The sequence below is a fragment of the Egretta garzetta genome, unplaced genomic scaffold (assembly GCF_000687185.1).
Source record: "Egretta garzetta isolate BGI_Z169 unplaced genomic scaffold, ASM68718v1 scaffold34, whole genome shotgun sequence".
NCBI classification, from domain to species: domain Eukaryota; kingdom Metazoa; phylum Chordata; class Aves; order Pelecaniformes; family Ardeidae; genus Egretta; species Egretta garzetta.
Window position 1 is genome coordinate 1,610,682 of NW_009259586.1, and position 19,404 is coordinate 1,630,085.

Consider the following 19,404-nt stretch of genomic DNA (forward strand, 5'->3'; position numbering starts at 1 on the left):
GGCGGCGGGGCTCCCCAGGAGGGGCTGCCGGCCTTGGGCTTGTGGTGGTTGGCCTTGTGGGGTGACGGGCCGGGCGGCTTTGGTTCCCTGGAGTTTGAAAAGATATTTTTTTCTTCCACCGGCTGATTCTTTTGTTACTCCCTGTAACAACGTTTGGGTTTTTTAAAATTGGTTTTGCTTTTACAAATGTATACGCCTACAACTGATGTGGTTTGGTAACAATTTAGATGTGGCAAGGCAAACGTCTGAAAAGTGAAAACACATAGATCGATGGGCAAGTGAAAATGATGAACACCTTCACAGAGTCTCGGATCCTAGAGACAGGTCAAAGTTTGCGGCCTGAAAATCTTTCTGGGTTTATTCAAAGTATCTCCTACATAAGATTTGACAAAACTAGTGTGTCTCTGCCAACAGCCATGAGTTTCTAAATGGTTTGGACTAGTGACTCATATGAAAACTTCATTTAAAAATAACTGTTTCTGACTTCTAGAACATCTTCAGCAGTGTTGAAATGATTTTTAAAATTTATTTTCCACATTCAGATAAGGAGGCAGGTAGAAGTCAATTTGGACTGAATCGTGTGGAAACTGGAATTACCATTTCTTTTGGAGTTACCATATGTATTCTCAGTAGAGGATGATGGTGGTGATGGCAGAAATAAGATTTTTTTTTTTTTTTTTGATGCAAAATATTCAGTTGCACCGTTTCTGCCACGTTTTTTTTTTTTTTTACCCTCACATTTCTTCACTTCAATCTCGTGATTGATGTATTGTTTTTCAGTGGTCTAGCTGAGGGAAGAAGGGAGTTTTTTGGTTGAGTAATACATTTATGGAAGAAAGGGGATTGAACTACCTGTTAACCATTTTGTGTTCTGTCATTTTTGCCATACATCAAAATTCATTTTTCAGCGAAGCCAAGAATCGGCTTAGTGATGGCAAAACTACATTACTAAAAATACCTACAATCGCTTCAGGTCTTACTCTAGAATGGGTGAAATTCAGGGAAAACCAGGTAGTGTCACAGTGCTCAAATCTAGATCTGACTCATAGTTCTGTATTTCAACTGTTGTACTTGGCTCGTAGGCCATGAAAATGCTCCCGTGTTGGATTCTGCTGTAAATCAGTCTTGGCTAATGAAATTATAATTCTGACTCAGTTGTCACTTAGTTGATCTTGTAATGACAAAAATACATCAGTTATTTGCAATTTATGTCCCTGTGTTGGCTCAAAATTACTTTGAAAGAGCATTGTGCATATTTCTGTAGTTCGCTATTGTGGTCACAGTCTTCCAATGTAAGGACGGCTGCTGCAAAGAGAACTGGAATAATAAGAAGTGCTGGGATTGGGAAGTAGTAGTTGGCATAAACAGCAGCAAAAGGACTTCAGACGTTGGGAAAACTGTATTCCGGGTCTCCCTTATGCCTGCTTTTAGAGACTGCCTTCGCAAGGTTGGTGTTTCTGTCCCTGGAGATTATGGTTTGTCAGCAATGGTACAGCTGTAGTTGATCTTGTTTTGGGGCAGAAGAAAGAGAAGGGGTCTCTGGAGGTTACTGCCAGCTGGGTTTTCTACTGTGATTCTGCACCTGTAAGTGAAATAGTGCCCTGGTTCATGTTTTTCTCCCTTTAAATGAACCAAGGGAACCGAAGTATTCTGATACAGTCACACCATGGCAAAGGCCAATTTACGAATGCCCAGCTCAGGACAGGTGCCATCTGTAACTTTTAAGCCAGGCTAAAAATGTAGAAATGAACTTGGGAGAAATGAAAGTTTAGCTCTGCGGTATTTTTAATTTCTTTTTGGCTTTAAAAAAATGAAAGTAAACACACAAAACCAGTAAACTGAGCAAGAATGGTAGAACCGAAGAAACCTTTAGTATACAATGTTAGCAGTACTCTGATATTTTAACTATATCGCCGTGTACAGTTATTTATATGGCTTGGTTAATATTTTGGGTTTTACACACAAGTGTCATCAGCAGTTCAGCTCTGTACCTCATTTTGGCAGGCATCTAGCTCACCATTGTTGTGATAGTTCTGTGGAGGTAGATCTTGCTCACAGTTACATGTTTAGAAGCATGCTAGTATGAGTTGTTGAGTTCACAGTACTTTAGTGCCATCACGTATTTATGGATGGTTACGTGTTCTGCCATGAGAGTACTGCTTTTCCTGTTTTCAGTTAAAACTAGACAGAGAGGTCCAACCATAATCTTGATATTTTTCACTGCTATCCTGACTTAAAACAGGAGTTCATTATGAAAAAAAGCAAAGTTCCGGTTTTATGGTTTTCAAGCCAATATCAAGCTAGTTTGTGATGGCATAGTCAAATTTTTACTGAGTTAATTAGAAAACAAATTGGAAAACCATTGCTTTTTCTGGATGTGCAAAACTGTAGCTAGCTTATATCGTCATTGGAAGAATTGGAGAAACCTTTTTTTTCTGAACAAATATGTTAGATTAGTTAGTATGAGTGCATAGGGTTGTATTTTAATTGCCATCTAGACATAAAGGGTATTAAAATTCTGAGTAAATTGAATATATTAGTTTAGAATCTGAGATTTTTGGGGTTTTTTTTTTAAGTACAAAGTACTAATCTGAGATGGTTCTGAAATAATCCTTTTTGTCTGTATGTTGTAATTATTTGGTAATCAATTTCACATTTTTATTTTTTTATTTCTCCTTATTTTACTTTTTTATCTCTCTAAAACAGAAGTAAAAGACCTACTTTGCTTAAAATTTTAGATACCTTTCCTCCTACTTCTTTTTAAATACCCATTTTGCCTGTTACAGCATCTGCCAAAAATCACGATGTTCATTCATTTTAGACAAGTATAGGGTTTTTTATTTTGCTGTAAATGTGAAGTTTCTCATTTGTTAATCATTGTACCAGACATCATACTTCACAATACCTGCGTGTGCATGCATCATACTTTGTAAAAATCTAAAAATACACTCCTCAATGTCCACAAAATCTGCGTCCTAATGTATGCATTTGCATGTATTCACACAATGGACACGTACTCACATGTCACTAAATCTTGAATAATTCAATTTTGGTATTCTGCTAGTATTTTGTTTCTTAAGATTCTCACATGCTCACAATAGGAACTAATCCCCTGTTTCTTCAAACTATGCATTTATGGTTACACCACACGATAAGGGGTTTAAGTTCTGTTTCTAGGAACTTAAAATGTCCCATGAGACTTTTTATGAGTTACTTAGGCTCTTTGCCTTAAGTTCCCCATCTAAAAATGATCTTAACAGGTACAGGTTTGGATTCCCTTTACAAATCAGCCAGTGTATTACTGTGCTAATTTCTTAGGACTTTGCATTCTGTGAATGGAATGTACTATTTTTTGAGATACTGAAAGAGTTTGGGTGGGTTCTTGGCTTTTGAGGGGTAATTAGAACAGCGGTGAGTAACTGAACAGAGAAATCCCTCGTCTCTGGTTTGTAACCAGTTTTGAAATATTTCAGATAAGTTTTCATGCTCTGTGTGTATGCAGCTGAAACAGTAGAGGCTACAGTAGGAGAGCCTGCAATTGAAATGGTAGATTGTGGAATGATGTCGTGTGTCATCTTCTAACGTGCTTAATAGCAATTTTAGATAGGATAATTTTAAAAAGCTTGGCTAGAGCCCAAGGGTACAAGGCTGTGTATGTGAGCATCTCCAATCAGGTAGTAAGCTTAAAGAAAAATTGATGAGTAAGATACATTAATGGAAGACTGAAGTAAAGAGTGTTTTAAGAAATGCATGAATGCTGGAAACACTTTAGCATGGTGTTTATAGATGTTTTGTTAGCATTTTTGGTTCTGTAGTCTCTTTTGTTTCCTTGGAGGTCTACCAAAAGCCGTCTTGTAGAACTCAAAAAATGAAAAGATAGAGAAGAAAGCAAATCGTATCTTTATAATTAAAGGAACGTTGCCTACTTTTATATTTTTAAGATGCATTTTTTGTGAAAGTTAGTTTCAGAAGGATCTGGTGCTTCCCCTTTTTAATGAATATTCTTACACTGTAAGTAAACAGAAATAGTGCTTACTGACATACATTTGGGTTTTTGTTTGGTTTTTTTGTAGTCTGTCATTGTGCCTGTTCACAACAGTGAATGCTGGTTGGATGAGTGCTTGAAGTCAGTTTGGGAACAAGATTTTAAAGACACCATGGAGCTGTCAGTTTTTAATGATGCCAGTAAGGTATGTTTCAGATCTTATTTAAAGTACTATCAAAGTAAATAATGTCTCTGCTAGGAGTTTTTGTTTTGGACTGTATTTAGTTCACCATACAAGTTAAAATAGCAGTGCCTATTTCATCGTTTTTCTAGGATGGTTCAGCTGAAATAATTGAAAAATGGAAGATCAAGTTGGAAGATGCTGGTGTTCCAGTAATCATTGGTAGTAATGATTCATCTCAACCTCGAGGTGGTATGTAGGTTAATAGTGATTTTTTTGAGAGTCAGGTTGTTATCACAGGCATCTCTGTTTTTTGGTTTGAAAAGCATCCTTGTAGCCACTTGCATTGCGATGGAAAAAAAACCATGTGCTTTTCCAGAGCTCTCCGTTTAAAAACTCATTCCAGTTTAGAATTTGGTCCTGTTGGTGGAATTTGTTTATATGTCCAGGAAAGAAGAACTTGGCTTAACACTTGTGCTCTATTCTGCAAAAGAATTTTGTTTAATTGTAACATACACAATGTTGTAATGCTTACAATTTTACTGTGGCTTTCCAATAGCTGATTTGTCTTCAGGAGATGGGCTTTAAGAAAAAAGAAATCCAAAATTTCTTACATAATGATTTAAGAAGTAAGTGCATATCTTTCAGTATTGTAGAACAGACCCTGAAATAGAAAAAAAATACATTTTTGATATCCCTTTGATGATCAGATCAAAACAGAGGTTTCAGAAAATTTTTGATGTGAACTAAAAACTCTCACTAATCTCCTGAGTATTTACACAAGGGGCTAAAACAGTATGTTCAGTGGGACACCAGATAGGTGTCTGGTGTGATTCCCTAGTGATTTACATGCTAATATGAATTACACTTATGCACTGGAGGAGATAACAAACAAATCTATCAGTTTTTCTTTTGCTTGTTTTGGTTTTTTTATGTTTAGATTTCTTTTAGCAGACAAGCTTGCTGAAATGTAAAATAGAAACACAAGTATATTGCTCTTTGAAGAAGCTGGTGTTGAATGGCATTGAAGTTGGAAGAGCATATCTGTGTTCTGAAGAGCAGCAACAGGGCAAAGCAAGCAGAACAGTGTGCTCACATTTTGTGTGGGAGCTGCATAACTAATGTTCCTATCATTCTGGATTTTGTGACGATGGGTAGACAAGTAGGAACTGATGTTAAACTGGTTCCGAATTTGTGTCTTGCAAGTTTTCTCATTTTAAAGGTGCACATTGGAAACACTGTAACACAAAATCTGGCCACTTTCTGTTTTTTAACAAAATGTCCTGTTTGTAACCAGAAAGAAACCGAGGCTTATTACAGTCTCCTTAAAATGGTCGTCTTATGAAAAAGCCCAGTTCTGTTTCAGAAGGCTTAATTTTCATCCCCTTGTTGAAACATGCAAATAAATAGGAGTTTATGCACTGAATTCATCTGCAACTTGGTATAGGCCCCTGTCTTTATTTGCTGTCACTTCTTTTGACTATAGACTTCTTTAAAGCTGTGTTTTAAACTGTTGTCAGACCTAGCAATGCTGGAGTAACACAGCATAACTGTCAGGATAAATATTTTTAGTATTTTAATATCTCTAGCATGAACTGTTGTTTTGACAATGCAACTTGTAATATTATAGAGCTGGTGATGACAAAAGACATGAGGTTTGTAGAGGGAATTTTTCTCTTTGGGGTAACTGATAAAGCTGGGGTTGAGCAATGTCAAGAATTGCTTGTACTCCTGGAAATTTATCTATCTTCTTTTTTTTGCCCCCTCAACTATTGGGTGATTAGCTCCTTTCAAATCTTACTTCTCTTAGTAGTTGATGATCAAGGAGCCAAGTAGGTTGCAATAATACTGGAGGTTGTTAATTATGGTACTTAGGAAAGTTGGTTAGTAATGTTTTGTTAATACCATCTTGTTATATCAGATATTTTCCATTTTTCTAAAAAATTTTCTTTCTATAAAGTCTTATTCCTAATAGAGTTTGTATTAATTGTGTGTAAACTAGTTTTTAGTTTGCAAGAACACACAGGTGCAACATTTTGACAGTGATTTATGTTAGAATTCTGAAGTCAGTTCACCTTTGCACTTTAGGAAACTGAAACTAAAACTAAGTTCGAGTTGTGAACTACAAGGAGTATATTGTGCCATTAGAGATATGTCAGATCATTATTTTTTTTTTTTTGACATGCACTGGTCAGTGTTGGGATAGCTGAAACCTGAACAAATCTTTAAAAAATTGGGGGTGGGGTATGCAGCTGTGAGCATTGTTTTAAATAATAGTATGAAATGCATAGCGCTCTAAAAAAAACCCCAAAACCGAGCTTATTCATGTGGAAGTCACTCTCAGGTCACCGTTAAAATGAGGACAACTTTTCTCCATGGTTGTTACGTTTTAGGAGCAGGTTACTTAAAATACATAGTATTTGTTTGCTTTTAGTGATTTACTTTTATTATGTTAAGGACTAGTTACAACTGTAAGGAGTCTTTCCTTTAAAAGAAGATGCTTTAGTGCAGAAACAATGTACTAGTCAGGCTTCACATCTTCAACTATTTACACAAGATTAGGATTTATTTCTGATTCTTTTCTAACATGTAAAAGAAAGGGGGGGAACCTAGAAAAAAAGAAAGGGTCACTTGCCTAAAAAAAGGAAACCTTTTTCTTTCCAAGAGTGAGGAATGTTAATATCTCACTGAGGCTTAAGTTTTTACGGCTGTAACCATGGTAACAGGCTCTTTTCACCAAGTAAGCAGGCCTTACAAAACTCAGAGACCTGGCACAAACATTTGATTTTGTTCAGTAGAGTAATATTAAAGAAAATTTTTTACTCATGCCAAATATAGGATTCATTGTGGTGAAACAACTTTTAATAGCTAGCTTCTTCTGTGGGGAGTTATAGCTTTCATTAATAAATTTAAAAATATGTGTATTTTCTTCTCTCCTCTAAAAAAGATAGCTGGTATATGAAAAGCTTCAGGGTGGTTTCTGCTTTAATCTTAGGAAGAAATATTTTCCAACTTTTTCTCATTAAAAATATTAAATATTTCATTATTTCATTTAAAGTGTTTTATTTGAAAACGAGATCTGAAATATTACAGAAAGTTCACAGAGTAATATAATTGTCATCTTGTAGTTGCCTTTGAGCCTCCTTCACTTTTTTCCTACATTATTGATTCCTAGTACTTATTTTCTATGGAAGATTGTTGAAATACTGGGGTATACTGATGACAGCACTGAAATGTAAGTACAGGGTGCTTTACATCTGGTAATGATGTATGAGAGTATTGATTTGATTGATGTTGGGCAAATTTAGGTCTATCCTGTTCTTTTACCTCTTGCTTTAGTAGGGACCACCACGGTATTAGGTTTTGCTTGTTTGGCATGTCCAGACCTGCTAACTTCCATCAGTTGTTTCCCACTAAAACTGCTCATGCCAGGATTCAGTTCTGCTGTTGTGGTAGCTGCTGACCTTGCCAGCTGCTTTTTTACTGCCAGTAGGAAGGAGAATGAGAGTAACTGTATATGTGAGATTAGATCTTCATGTGTGTATATAAAGTAATATGCATGTATACTGAAAGGTAATAGGTCTGAGGAATCCATGATGAAGAGAAGTTAAGGTGAGGATTAAAATACTCAAAATACATAAGAAAAGAATAACACAATTGTAAGGAAGAGCCTTTATTTATAGCATTGTGTTGGTTGTTGACATAATGTTCCTCTGAGGCAGTAAGAAATGCAGTCATAAGTCTTTTTCTGTACTTGGACAATTTGGCAAAATAGCCAAGGAGCACGTGTGTTAAAGCTAAGTGAACCTTTGAGCCCAGTTACTTTGTTTCTTGAGCAAACCTAAACCTGTATCACATAAAAAAAGTAGTGAATTACAGAAGTCTGCTTTTTTTAAAATGCAAAATCAGGAACTCTAGGGATAATATTTAAAAATATCCTACTCCACTTCATGGTGAGATTTTCTGGCTTTATGTTTCCAGTTTTGCCATTAAAGAATAAAAACCCCACAGTATTGCATATCTTCACGTCATTTGGTTTGCATGTCAGGGCAGTCTTTTGCTGGATTCCCTGACTTGGTTCCATACATACTTTAAAGAAGCTTAACTGTTACCTATATGACTCAGTGGAATTCATACAGCGTTTTTCAGAATAACACTGGATATAGTGTGGCCTTTTCATATAATGCTGCCTGTGAGAAGAATTCAAAGTCCAGAATGTTTTTAGGTAGACCCTGTCTACATACAAAAATTACCTCAGGTAAACATTCCTACAGTGGTAAGCAGAGTTCATCTTGCTGCTGGTTGCTGCAGTCCCATCCTTACCCTTGGGCCGCATATTCATGCACACCCTCTTTTTTGCTGGCTCTGCCATTTGTTTGACCCTCCAGTGCTGTCATCTGTTTCAGAAATTAAGCTGACAAAAAAGTTTTCTTCTGGTTCAACTTCCTGAAATGACTTGGTAAAAGATTCAACAAGTGTCAGGGGGTCAGAAACTAAAAGACTCTAGATGCCAACATTGTTATTTGACTGAATTTATATTTCAGTGTGGTCTTCCATAGATGGGATAACATGTTATGGTATAAATAAGCCAGGTTTCTGCTCCTTGTAGATATATTCTTCTGCTTTGGCTCCTCTCTGCATTACTTGTGCCATTACGTAAAATGGTGCCTGAAGTTTTTGTATTTACATACTTTCTATTTAACAAGCATAGTGGAACAGAAGGTTTTTTTTGAGTCCTTCTGAAGACCTGGCCCCCTGATGGGAAGAACAAGTTGCCTAGCAATCACTTGTTCTTACTTTGCCTTTTTATGATTTGTTACTTATTTGTTATGACTTAAGAGATGAGTATGTATATACAGCCAAGGGTTTTCAGCATCTGCTTATTGCAGGGGGGTTGGACTAGATGGCCTTTAAAGGTCCCTTCCAACCCAAACCATTCTGTGATTCTATGATCTGAGGTACTAGGTGTGAGACCTAGGTAGCTGGACTCTTCAAGATAGGTATTACATGTTAGGTCTTTGTGGAGGACTAGCAAAAGTAATTCTAATTCTGCTTGGTGATAGAGTTCTAACACACAACTGATAACCACTCAGAGTTGAAGACTGAAAGAGGCGTACTATTTAAATATTTACAAATTACCTGGTTTGAAATATGGAAAAATTGCATACTTGACCTGATACTGATTTTCATATTTCCTTTCACCTGTTCCTGATTTCAGTAACACTTAAAAAGATGGAAAGGTAAAAACTACCACTTAATTTTTATCTTTGTCTTCTCAACAGTTGGATTTGCTAAAAATCAAGCAGTAATTCAGAGCTCAGGAACCTATCTCTGCTTTCTGGATTCCGTAAGTTAATGCATTTTGTGTAACTTAGTTTTGTCAATAAAACTCTTTTGTTCTTAATGTAGTTGTTGGCTTGCTTTAAAGACAAGCTGTTTAAAGGTGTTTGGGTGTTAAACATACTGGTTACTTTTTATAGCTGTAAAGTTGTCTTCCAACCTGTATAAAGCCTACAGCCTTACACCATTCTTTGATCCTATCAGATTTCACAAGCTATTGTGAGCAGGGTTGCGCCAGGTTGGTAATAGATGTTTTCAGGATTTTTATTTCCCACATTCTTCAGAAAATTATATTGATGAGAATCTAAGAGCTAATCTACTGGCTTTTTGATGCAAAGTAGGAGAGGTCTCACCTTCCATCTTGAATTTTTTTTCTGTCCTTTGTTGGATACCTTCCGTGTACCCATTCAGCTCACTAACCCACAGATAACTATCTGACTTTGTGCAGCTTAATATGCAGTGAAGGGTTTCAAAAATGTGTCTAGCTGATCTGAGAAATGATGCCATTGGCTAGCATCAGGCAAGAAGAGCAAGACCTTTAAGGCTCACTGATCTCATGTAATTTCACCTGAAGATTGATTCTTTCCTCTGAATTGGGACTGAACTATGGTTTAGTGTAGTACTAGGAGGAACTGGCTGCTGAAAGTGTAGGTTTTCAGGTAGGATTCAACATAATGTTATGATTGTCTTGTGCTTGTTAGAAAGTGTCATGAGAGCAGGGATGTAAACTCTACAGCCTTATAACCACACAGGTTTTAATTTGGGCAGTCTTTCAGTTTACAAACTCCATTTGTTTTATTAACTAGATAGAAAGATTTTTTTGTTTGTGTGTTAAAATGTGAATCAATCAGTGTACTGTTGCAAGGCGTGGTTAAGTGCTGGTATATTTCTTCTGACCCAGGGCAATACATCAGAAATTTGTCTTGTTTAAGAAATTAAGTTTTGCAGGTGGCTTTCCTGGCCTTTATTCTTGCTTTTATTAAGTTATTACTGTATTTAGCAGCACAGTATGCCTTTTAAAATGAGTTTATTTGAATTTATTCTAGTTTCCCTTTAACTATGCGTTGGGTTTGGGTTTTGTTTGTTTTACAGAGTGTATTTCATGTAAATCTTTGTATATAAGTTTACTGAAGGTGAAGCTTTGAAATGTGGTGTCTGACACATGGGCATATATGGGTATTTCAGAAAAAAAATTTGAACGTCCATTGAATATGCAGAACTCTCAATCACATATACAAATTAATGGTGTTTGGAAAGGTCAGTTTCTCATACATCAAAAAATAAATATGTCATATCCAGCACTGAGTGTCAGTGTCTGTTTTGTAAACGGATTATTTTGAGGAAGTATGAGCACAAAATCTGCTGCTCTGTTTTTGATCGCTTGACTCACCAGGTTTAAGAGTGTATAGGCATCATAAATTATGCCATGAAGTTACTGGAGTGATGCTAGTTTTGTTGAGATTAATGAACTCAGGATTCAGTTCCTTTTGCTTTACTTCAGGTAGACACAAGCCTAAGGGCTAGTTTAATTTATATGAATGATTACATGGATTTAACTCTCCTACACTGTGAGTCAGAGAGGCTGTCTACATATCTAAAATGAAAAAAAATTAATTCTTACTTATGATTTGCAAAGTTCAAGTATTCCAGGCTTGGACAGGTACCACATTGTATGGGGCATTCTAGGGAGTACATAGGATGACTTACATATGTACTTATGTTGACTGAAGTTAGCTGAGTCTAGGTATGCGTGAGTGAGAAATTAACCTACTATTCTCTTGTCACATGGAGCTTCATATCTTCTGTCTCAAATCTCTGTAGAATAATTTACTGAGGTAAATTTTGGATTATTCTTTCTTTTCAATCCAGACAGATCTAGTTATTTGTAAATCGCTAGCAGTAAACTATTAAATGAAATCCTTTAAATGAAATGAACTAATAGTTTTATAAAAATATCTTCAAAATTCTTAATTTATTACCTTGTGGTGTTTATACAGTATGCATCCTCATGCTGCTGTGCTGTTTCTATTTGCTGTCTAGCCGTGAAGGATAACAAAACATCAGGGGAACAAATTACAAGTATTAAGAAATGTAACAGGTGATGATTTTGTATTTCTGCAAGGTTATGATTAGCGTAAGTTTAATATGATTAAGACTTGCATGAAGTGATTTGATTGAGAATTTTATGGCTTACAGTATGGATAAGCTCAGAAGAAGCTACCAAGATTTTCTGTTCTATAAATTTCTATTCCTGCTATTGAGCTGGATGCTTCAAAATAGAAGGCATTCTGAACTATCAGAAGCCTAATCTTGATACAAAAGAAATACTAAATGATTTGTATTGCTTAAATATATTTTCTCTCCTTGTGACTACCAATTTTTGCTGAAAACAGATTGGAGGAAATAAAATGAATGTGGAAGCTGCCACAATTCTAAAAATTGCTCAATGTTTTGGCGGTAGTTAGTAAATGTTGTGATAATAGCTGAAACACAGATGTTGCCAGCTGTTTAACAACTCCGCTTCTACACGCCACCTACCTTCTTCATTTCAGTCACCAATCCAGTATCAAGCTCTCTAGGAAGGAATGTTGATATCAGCCGTTTGGAATGTGCTGCAGTAATGCCAGGGAATTGACCTTCAGAAGTGCAGCCATAATTTCAGGTTTGCTATAGGTGTATGTGGAGAGAAATGGGGCTGGGTCAGTAGTTCGTATACATTTCATATAGGTGAACAAATACCTCGGTGGCTCCTTGTACATTCGTTTAACTTCTTTGAGTGAAATGAATGTACGAGCATATTTGGGAGCATCTTTGGAAGTACTGGCTCCAGAGAGACTGTTTTGCTTGCCATTCCAGCTGGAGTCAAGCTGCTTGTGTTATGTCTCTCAACACAGATTTGTGAGGACAACAAATTGGGAATAAATGTGGAAAAAAAGGTTACAGAGCTCAGAACTGTCAGAATTTGATCAGCCTATTCTTGTATGAAGTGGCAGCTGTTTGACTAATAGCTATTATGGAGTTTTTTTGCTGTGGCTGTTGTTACAGATTTCACCTCTAAGCTACTGAGGCATTTTTTCCCACCAGGAAAACAAGTAGAAAAATTGAAGATACTTAACAAATTGTTCACATCTAACATTTATCTCTCAGAAAATCTTGGTCATAACGACAGTAGAATTAATGAATGTTGCAAATGCATTTCACTGTTACCTTTACTCTTCTTCAAATTGTCTGCAGTTACGACTTTATCTACCAGTTGCCTTTTATTGTGACCTTAGTTTGTCAGTTCTCTGGGGTGGTTACCAACCTTATTACAATCATTTACCAAGTTGCAGCACAGCAGGACTGTTAGACTAAAAATTCTTTTTTTCTGCTTTGAACTGCTATTTTCATTGACATTTACTTAAACCTGCCTATACTTGTATAAATCTGTATTTCTTTAAAAAGAAATGTGCTTTCATTTCAGCCTAATAATCTGTGTAGTTTCCCATTATTTCAGGTTTAATCAATGTGTTGTTGGAGGGTTCCTGACTGTTAAAGAAGAAATATAAAAAGTGTCCTTTTTTGACCCGCAGCGTTTCAAACCCAGTCACGCTCACCTGAGTCTCTGACACACTTGTTTTAGTCTTCTGAAAGGCTCTGTTGGCAGTGTATTGCTATTTCTGAGATTCTTAGCCAGTTCAAAGATGTGACTCTAAACCATGTTGCCACAGTGTCACTGCTTGCTAACAGCTGAAAATTACATAGGAAAACAGTAAAGTTTTATTTGCCAGAAGTGAGGGTGGACCGCCAGAATTGGCATCCTGTGTTTGAATTAGCAGCTGCTGACCTGTGCCTTTCCGGTTGTGAGATCTGCTTGTATGATTTAAGTTGGGAATGTTAATTCTTAATTGCTGTGAAATTGCATGCTTTTCTTGAGTTTCAAGTTCAAAACCACTTCATTAAGGGGATATTCATAAAGGTCTTGGAAGAAGGCGGTTGGACCTTAGCTAGCCAGACTTGGTAGATGTTTCAGGGACTCCAGCCGTCAAAGCTAGCTTTCAGTTATAAACATAGCTGCTTGTTTTTACAACCTCCATAACTTGCTGGTTTTGGAAAGACTGATTTCTTGTTAGTTGCCATTATATATTTATTACTCTACAGGCACTACGAAACTTTTGAAATATTCTTCCTTTCTTTCAAATTAACTTCTGTACAGCTTAGGAAATGAAGTAGTGATCAAGCTTCATGTATTTGGTTTTTGTTGTTGTTTTAACATACTGTTCCTTGCAAATTTGATCCTCTGATTTAAAAACTGAAATATACTGTTACTTAAATAGCAAGTAAGGGGATGCAGTGAAGAACTCCATTACCAGAAGCCTCTTCTGTACAGAAGAGTTGTGCATGTTTCTGAATCACTAATAAGCACCAAAAAATCCAACTATGAGTGCTTGAAGGCGTTATTCCTTTTGTTGTTCTGTAAAGAAGTGTGCATGTATTAAGAAAGATTAAATGCCTCTATCTGGAGTGTGAAATGCTAATTTTCTGCTTCGTAAATGAAAAAGCAAGCCTTCACAATTTGGTTGCTATAACCGCTCCCTACATACACCTTCATCTGTTTATTAGCTAAAGTGGGTGTTTGGAATTGACAGTGAGGATTTTACTCTTGTCTGAGTTCACTGACTGCTATTGAACACGTGCAAGTTAGTTGCTGCTTCCCTTGCCTGCAAACACGTGCTTTTTTCAGTGATCTAACTGTGAGATAGAATCCAGGTGTTTTCCAGTGACTACAGAAAAGTTAGATATGGGAAGGCACATGTCTGCATTTGAACAAATGCACCAAGGTGGGAGCTATTTCAACAGGAAAAAATTCCTGATCAATTAATAGTGATGCTGAATTAAAAGATTCCATAAAAATATTGTAATTAATTTTATATTGATGGAAGGTGCTAGTCATTCAGGCACATAAGAACGCCCAAGTATATCCTCCCATATAGACTTTTCTGTGCTCAGGAAAAGAAAGGTGCTCAGTACAGTCAGCTTCTTAAACTTTGAAGTGTTTTCTTTGTTGTCCCCTTCTTTCTCTGTTTAATTCAGAAGTAGAAACAGAAAAGTAGTATTTTTTGGTATGATCTTGCAAGTACTGACAGGTCATTAGGGCGTGTTCTGCTCAGGTGACTTGTGTGTGGCCATTAGAGTGCATGATTCTAATGTGTGGTAGTGTGGGGCTTCTTTAAAAACCTGCCTTCTGGAAAGCTGCCTAGGATCAGTGTATTTGCTTTGGTAGTGCTGTTGACAGGCCAGTTTTTGGAGGTCCCGGGCCTTTTACTTCCCTGGTTCAAGGAACTGAACTGAACAATAGCAAGGAAAGATTTTCACTATAGTCTGAGCAGGTGCAGGATAAATGAATGACCATTTGATGGACTGAAGGACTTTGGAGATGCCATACTGTTTCTCAGCGAGTCAAACATTCCTCCTGGTGTTGCTACAGGTTGTATTTTGTGTGTAATAGCTGCAATGGAAAGAAGGTGCTATTGTTGTGAGGATAGAATGTGTCAGCCCTCTCGTTTCTCTCTCTCTCTTTTTTTTTTTTTTGAGCAGCCAAGTTTGAAAGAATCTATAAGAGCATGTGATGCAGAGTCTGTAATGTAAGCTGAAGAAAGCACTTCAGTAGAAAGAAGGTTTGTTGTGAGGATAGAATGTGTCACCCCCTTCTTTTTCTCCTCCTTTTTTTTTTTTTTTTGAGCAGCCAAGTTTGAAAGAATCTATAAGAGCATGTGATGCAGAGTCTGTAATGTAAGCTGAAGAAAGCACTTCAGTACTGAGCTATAGTTAGTGTGTTGTTTCCTGTGAACTTGTCCTTCGTTTTAAAAAGTAGGTGTGTATTGCAAATTGAGTTGTGTGTTTTGTTTTACTTTCTGAAGTGCAAAACCCCCCACTTTTAGGGGAAAAAATCATGAAGTTACCACTGTGGAGTTCAGCGTGGTCCAGATGGCCTGGTTGAAGAGGCCAGTGAATGCTTGTCATTTGAATTTACCCAAACTGATTTAAGAAACACATACTGAAACAACAACAGCTTTGAGTAATATTCTTAAGCTCAGTCTATTGATTTAGTTTTCCTTTTCTTCAACTAAACATATGAGTAAAATAAACCAAAACAATTAGCTCGGTATAAATTGTGTGTGTTTTTATAAAGAATGGTGCCTCTGGTTGGAAGGGAAACAACCCAGCTGATAGTTGTATAACTAGCTTTTCTGAGTTGGCAGCATCTGTAAGTGGTGTGGAACTTGACAGGAGCAAGCCAGCTCTCTGCAGAAGGGATATATTTGATAGGAACACAAGCAGGCAGAATGCCTGTCGGACTGAAAGGTGGTGGAGATCATGGCACCCCACTGGCAGAAACACATCTGGGCTTGTTTAGAAGTCCCTGCTGGCTTTTCATGTGAAATAAAGTCCTTTTCATTCTCGCATCTTTCAGGAAATTGTTTTCCTACTCAGAACAGACACTGGAGAACAGGAAGCATGTTTGTAAACAACAAAATTCCTATAAATTCTGGGTTATTTTGAGTGCCTAAAGTAGGTTTCTGTTTATGTTGCTTTATGTCTTGCTGTTTACCTGTTTGTTTGGCCTTGTTTGCATTGTATATATGTACATATTTAGGTGACAGTAAACCCAGCTATTACCTGAGATTTTTCTTAATTTTTCTACAAAGTTTGGTGAGTGAGGTCACATGAAAATAGGTTTACGTACAGATTCTTTTTTTTTATTTAGCTATCCTATTGCAAGTATATGCTTAGTGAAGGCATGCATTTATCTAGCATTTATTTTAAATCTATTCTTTTGTCAGTTCAGTGGGGGAAATCTCTCTTCATCCTGTCTGCCTTATATCTGATAGGTGACAACCATTAGAGACTTCCATGTTAAGAGGGACAATTGAATTTCAGAGGCAACTTTTGTTAAACTGCCATTTTTAAAAATTATATATTCAGTGTTGCTAGCCTGTTATCTTCCTTACTCGCACCTAGGAGACAGAAACAAACTAAATAAACTTCCCTTTTTGATATAGCAGCTATGCTCAGATATGTACTTTTTTTTTGTCTGACATGACATGAGTGAAAAATAATTTGGAAAGTGTTTGTCTAATTACTGAGGCTTTGTTCTCAGCTTTAAATTAAAAAAGCCGAGTGAACTCTGACCATAGAAACCGAAGTCTGGCAACACAGTTGTCGAATTCAATGTAATGTTTTTGGTTTTTTCTTTAGTAGAAAATCTGTGATTACATAATGTACAACTGGATAAAATATTTTAACATCTTACTTGTCTAATGCTATAGTTGCTTAAACTCCATCAACTCATACCAGTACAGTGCATGGTTGGGCATTTTACTCCTCTCAATGGCCTATGAAGTTGAAAAAGTTTTTAAAGTGCACTTATTTTGTGGTACAATCCTTTTGGTTTTACTCATTAGAATTTGATTGTTTTTTAAACTCTGGTCTAGAATACAACCACATTACTTAAGATTATTTCTGTATAAATATATTGTTTTCCACTTCATGGTTACCTGCCCAGTTATCGATAGTAAAGAATCTGTAAAGGTTGAAGTTGGATTTTGCAGTTGCCCAGCCTGAGTCTAAAAAGCTAAATGACTGATGTGACTCAGTTTTGCCTGGGATGTGGTTTGTATTTTGTGCTGTTCTTCCTCATTGCCTAATTGCTTTATTATTTTATTTGGGATTATGTCTTAAACTACTATGTTTTTGTTTTTTGTTTTCTTTTTTGCTTCTTCCATGAACCTGGAAAGTATCACAGAACTATACAGCAGTGCATCATACAAGTCAAGCTGTTAATTAAAACCAAAACCAACCCCATAACCCAAAGACAAAATTCTTTTAAAAAAATTTTTTAAAGGTTATTCAGGATAAGAGGTTTCCAGCAGTAAAGAACAAAAATGTTTGGTGTTTTTGTTTTTTTTTTTTTTTAAAAAAAAGGCATTTTGAAGCTTCTGTGGTTATAGTGCTGCCTCTTTAGCTGGATTTTACAGAATACTGATGATCTTGATGATAGCCTAAGACCCAAATCTGTACACTTGTTAGTTTTGCCAGTAGCATCAAAATGACACAGTGTTTTGTTAGGGGGAACTAGACCTTTCCTGTCAAGTTGTCTGCTTATAAAAACATAACACTGACCTGTTTGGTGAATAGGATATTTGATTTTGGTTTGAATACTTTCTATGCTGATGTAGCCTTTTTATATCAAGTAGATTATTTTTCATGCTTGTGAATGTATGAGTTCTGTTAAATTTATCTCTCTTGTGCAGGGTCATAAACAGTGGAGTCTTTTTCCGCAAGACAGTATGTTGTGTATTGTAAGAGATAATAGTAACGTTGTTCTAAGAGTTGAAATTCCTTGCTTTTTGATACATTTCTTCTGCATTCTTGTTTTTAGGGATTTAACAAAACATCTAAGTAATTCTTAAAGGAGTAAACAAAGCTCAGTTTAAAATATATCTCCTTTTGTGTATATGAAAACTAGGTCCTAATTTTAAAAAAATCAGCTCTGGATTTGGTGTGAAGAAATCTGATTATGGTTCTTACGGGAAATAGGGTAGAAGTTTTTTTGGAACACTTACTTGCTACAGTACCTGAATTCTGGTGCCATATTGATAAAGTGGATTTGGTGGTAAACAATATCATTGTAGTTTTGAAGTAACTGATGTATAGATGTTGAGAAACTAGAAGGGTTTTTTTCACTCTATTGGCTTTGAAAATCAGTAACATCTCTCATGCTTATTACTAAATATATCCTACATACAAAATACAGAAAAATGCTTTTGACAATGTATTCCTTCCATCTTTTATAAACTTGCATGTGATAAGGGTCAGTTTTATTATTCCTTTGTTTTATCTTTAACCTTGAATTGTAGTAAGTTGTTGGATCTACTTCTAAAACTTTTTTCATCCTTGCGTTGTTTTTGATAAAACTATAGTATCACCTTTATATCAAGGTCATTCAACCGTCTAAGCTCTAGATATTTAAGCACAAATGTGTTTTTGTTTCCATTGATTTGACTGAAAGTTTTGAAGTGAAAGTTGTTGGAAACTCAATATTTGGGTTTTTTTGGCTTTAGGAGGAATCTCCTTAGAATTATTTTAATTTGAGGAACTGTTAAAAGAATGGATATAGAACAGGAATTTAGGGCGCCTTTGAATTATGTTTGCCTGATAAGGTAGGGCCATTTGGAAAGACTTAGGAGTAATAGGTTGCATTAGCTTTAAGCAACATATAAGAAATACTGAACTGACCCTTTAACAGGGAAGAAATGTGGCACCAAAATGGAAGAAAATATAGGTAGAAAGCTCAGGAGACTAACTTTAGGGAAGAAAATTTGTGCTATGGTTGGGCATTTTAATAGACTGTAAAACCATAGTCTAGAAAGGTTATAATTTTGAAAGGAATATCTCCTATTTGTTCAAGGAAGGATAGCAAGGTTACTAACTCTTTACAAGGCAACCTGTTTGGGGATTTTTGTAAACAAGAGACCTTTATGCCACAGGTGAAAGAGATTTAAATTTGATGTTAATACTTAAGTAGTGTGTTTTGAAGCCAGCATCAATGTTGATGAATTTGATGAATGTGGGTTTTCTCTTCCCCCTCCCTCCCCCTCCCCCCCCTTTAGAATTTTATCATTTCACAAATACTAGTTTTTGTGCTCTACACACTGCTAGATCTAGAGACTGAAGGCTTTTCCTTTTCAATGAAACAAGGTATAGGCAGGCTACAAAAAACGTTTCCTCATATTGCTACAATGTCTCAAATCTCATGCATTTAATCAAGGTTATTTCCTTGTTGTCATGTGCTACCAGTACTTAGACTTTGTTGTTAATGAGGTGGTGAATTTCTTTAGAAACATAAAATGTGTGG

At 36.2% G+C, this 19,404-nt stretch overlaps 1 protein-coding gene across 1 annotated transcript in view; it reads left to right on the forward strand.

The window, feature by feature from the left end:
* B3GNTL1 (UDP-GlcNAc:betaGal beta-1,3-N-acetylglucosaminyltransferase like 1) overlaps positions 1 to 19,404 on the forward strand; it is a 141,559-nt gene that overhangs the window by 11,909 nt on the left and 110,246 nt on the right. The window contains exons 2-4 of the mRNA XM_009637798.2: positions 4,074 to 4,190; positions 4,319 to 4,418; positions 9,449 to 9,513. Coding sequence (XP_009636093.2) covers positions 4,074 to 4,190; positions 4,319 to 4,418; positions 9,449 to 9,513 — 282 coding nt within the window. The remainder of the gene's footprint in view (positions 1 to 4,073; positions 4,191 to 4,318; positions 4,419 to 9,448; positions 9,514 to 19,404) is intronic.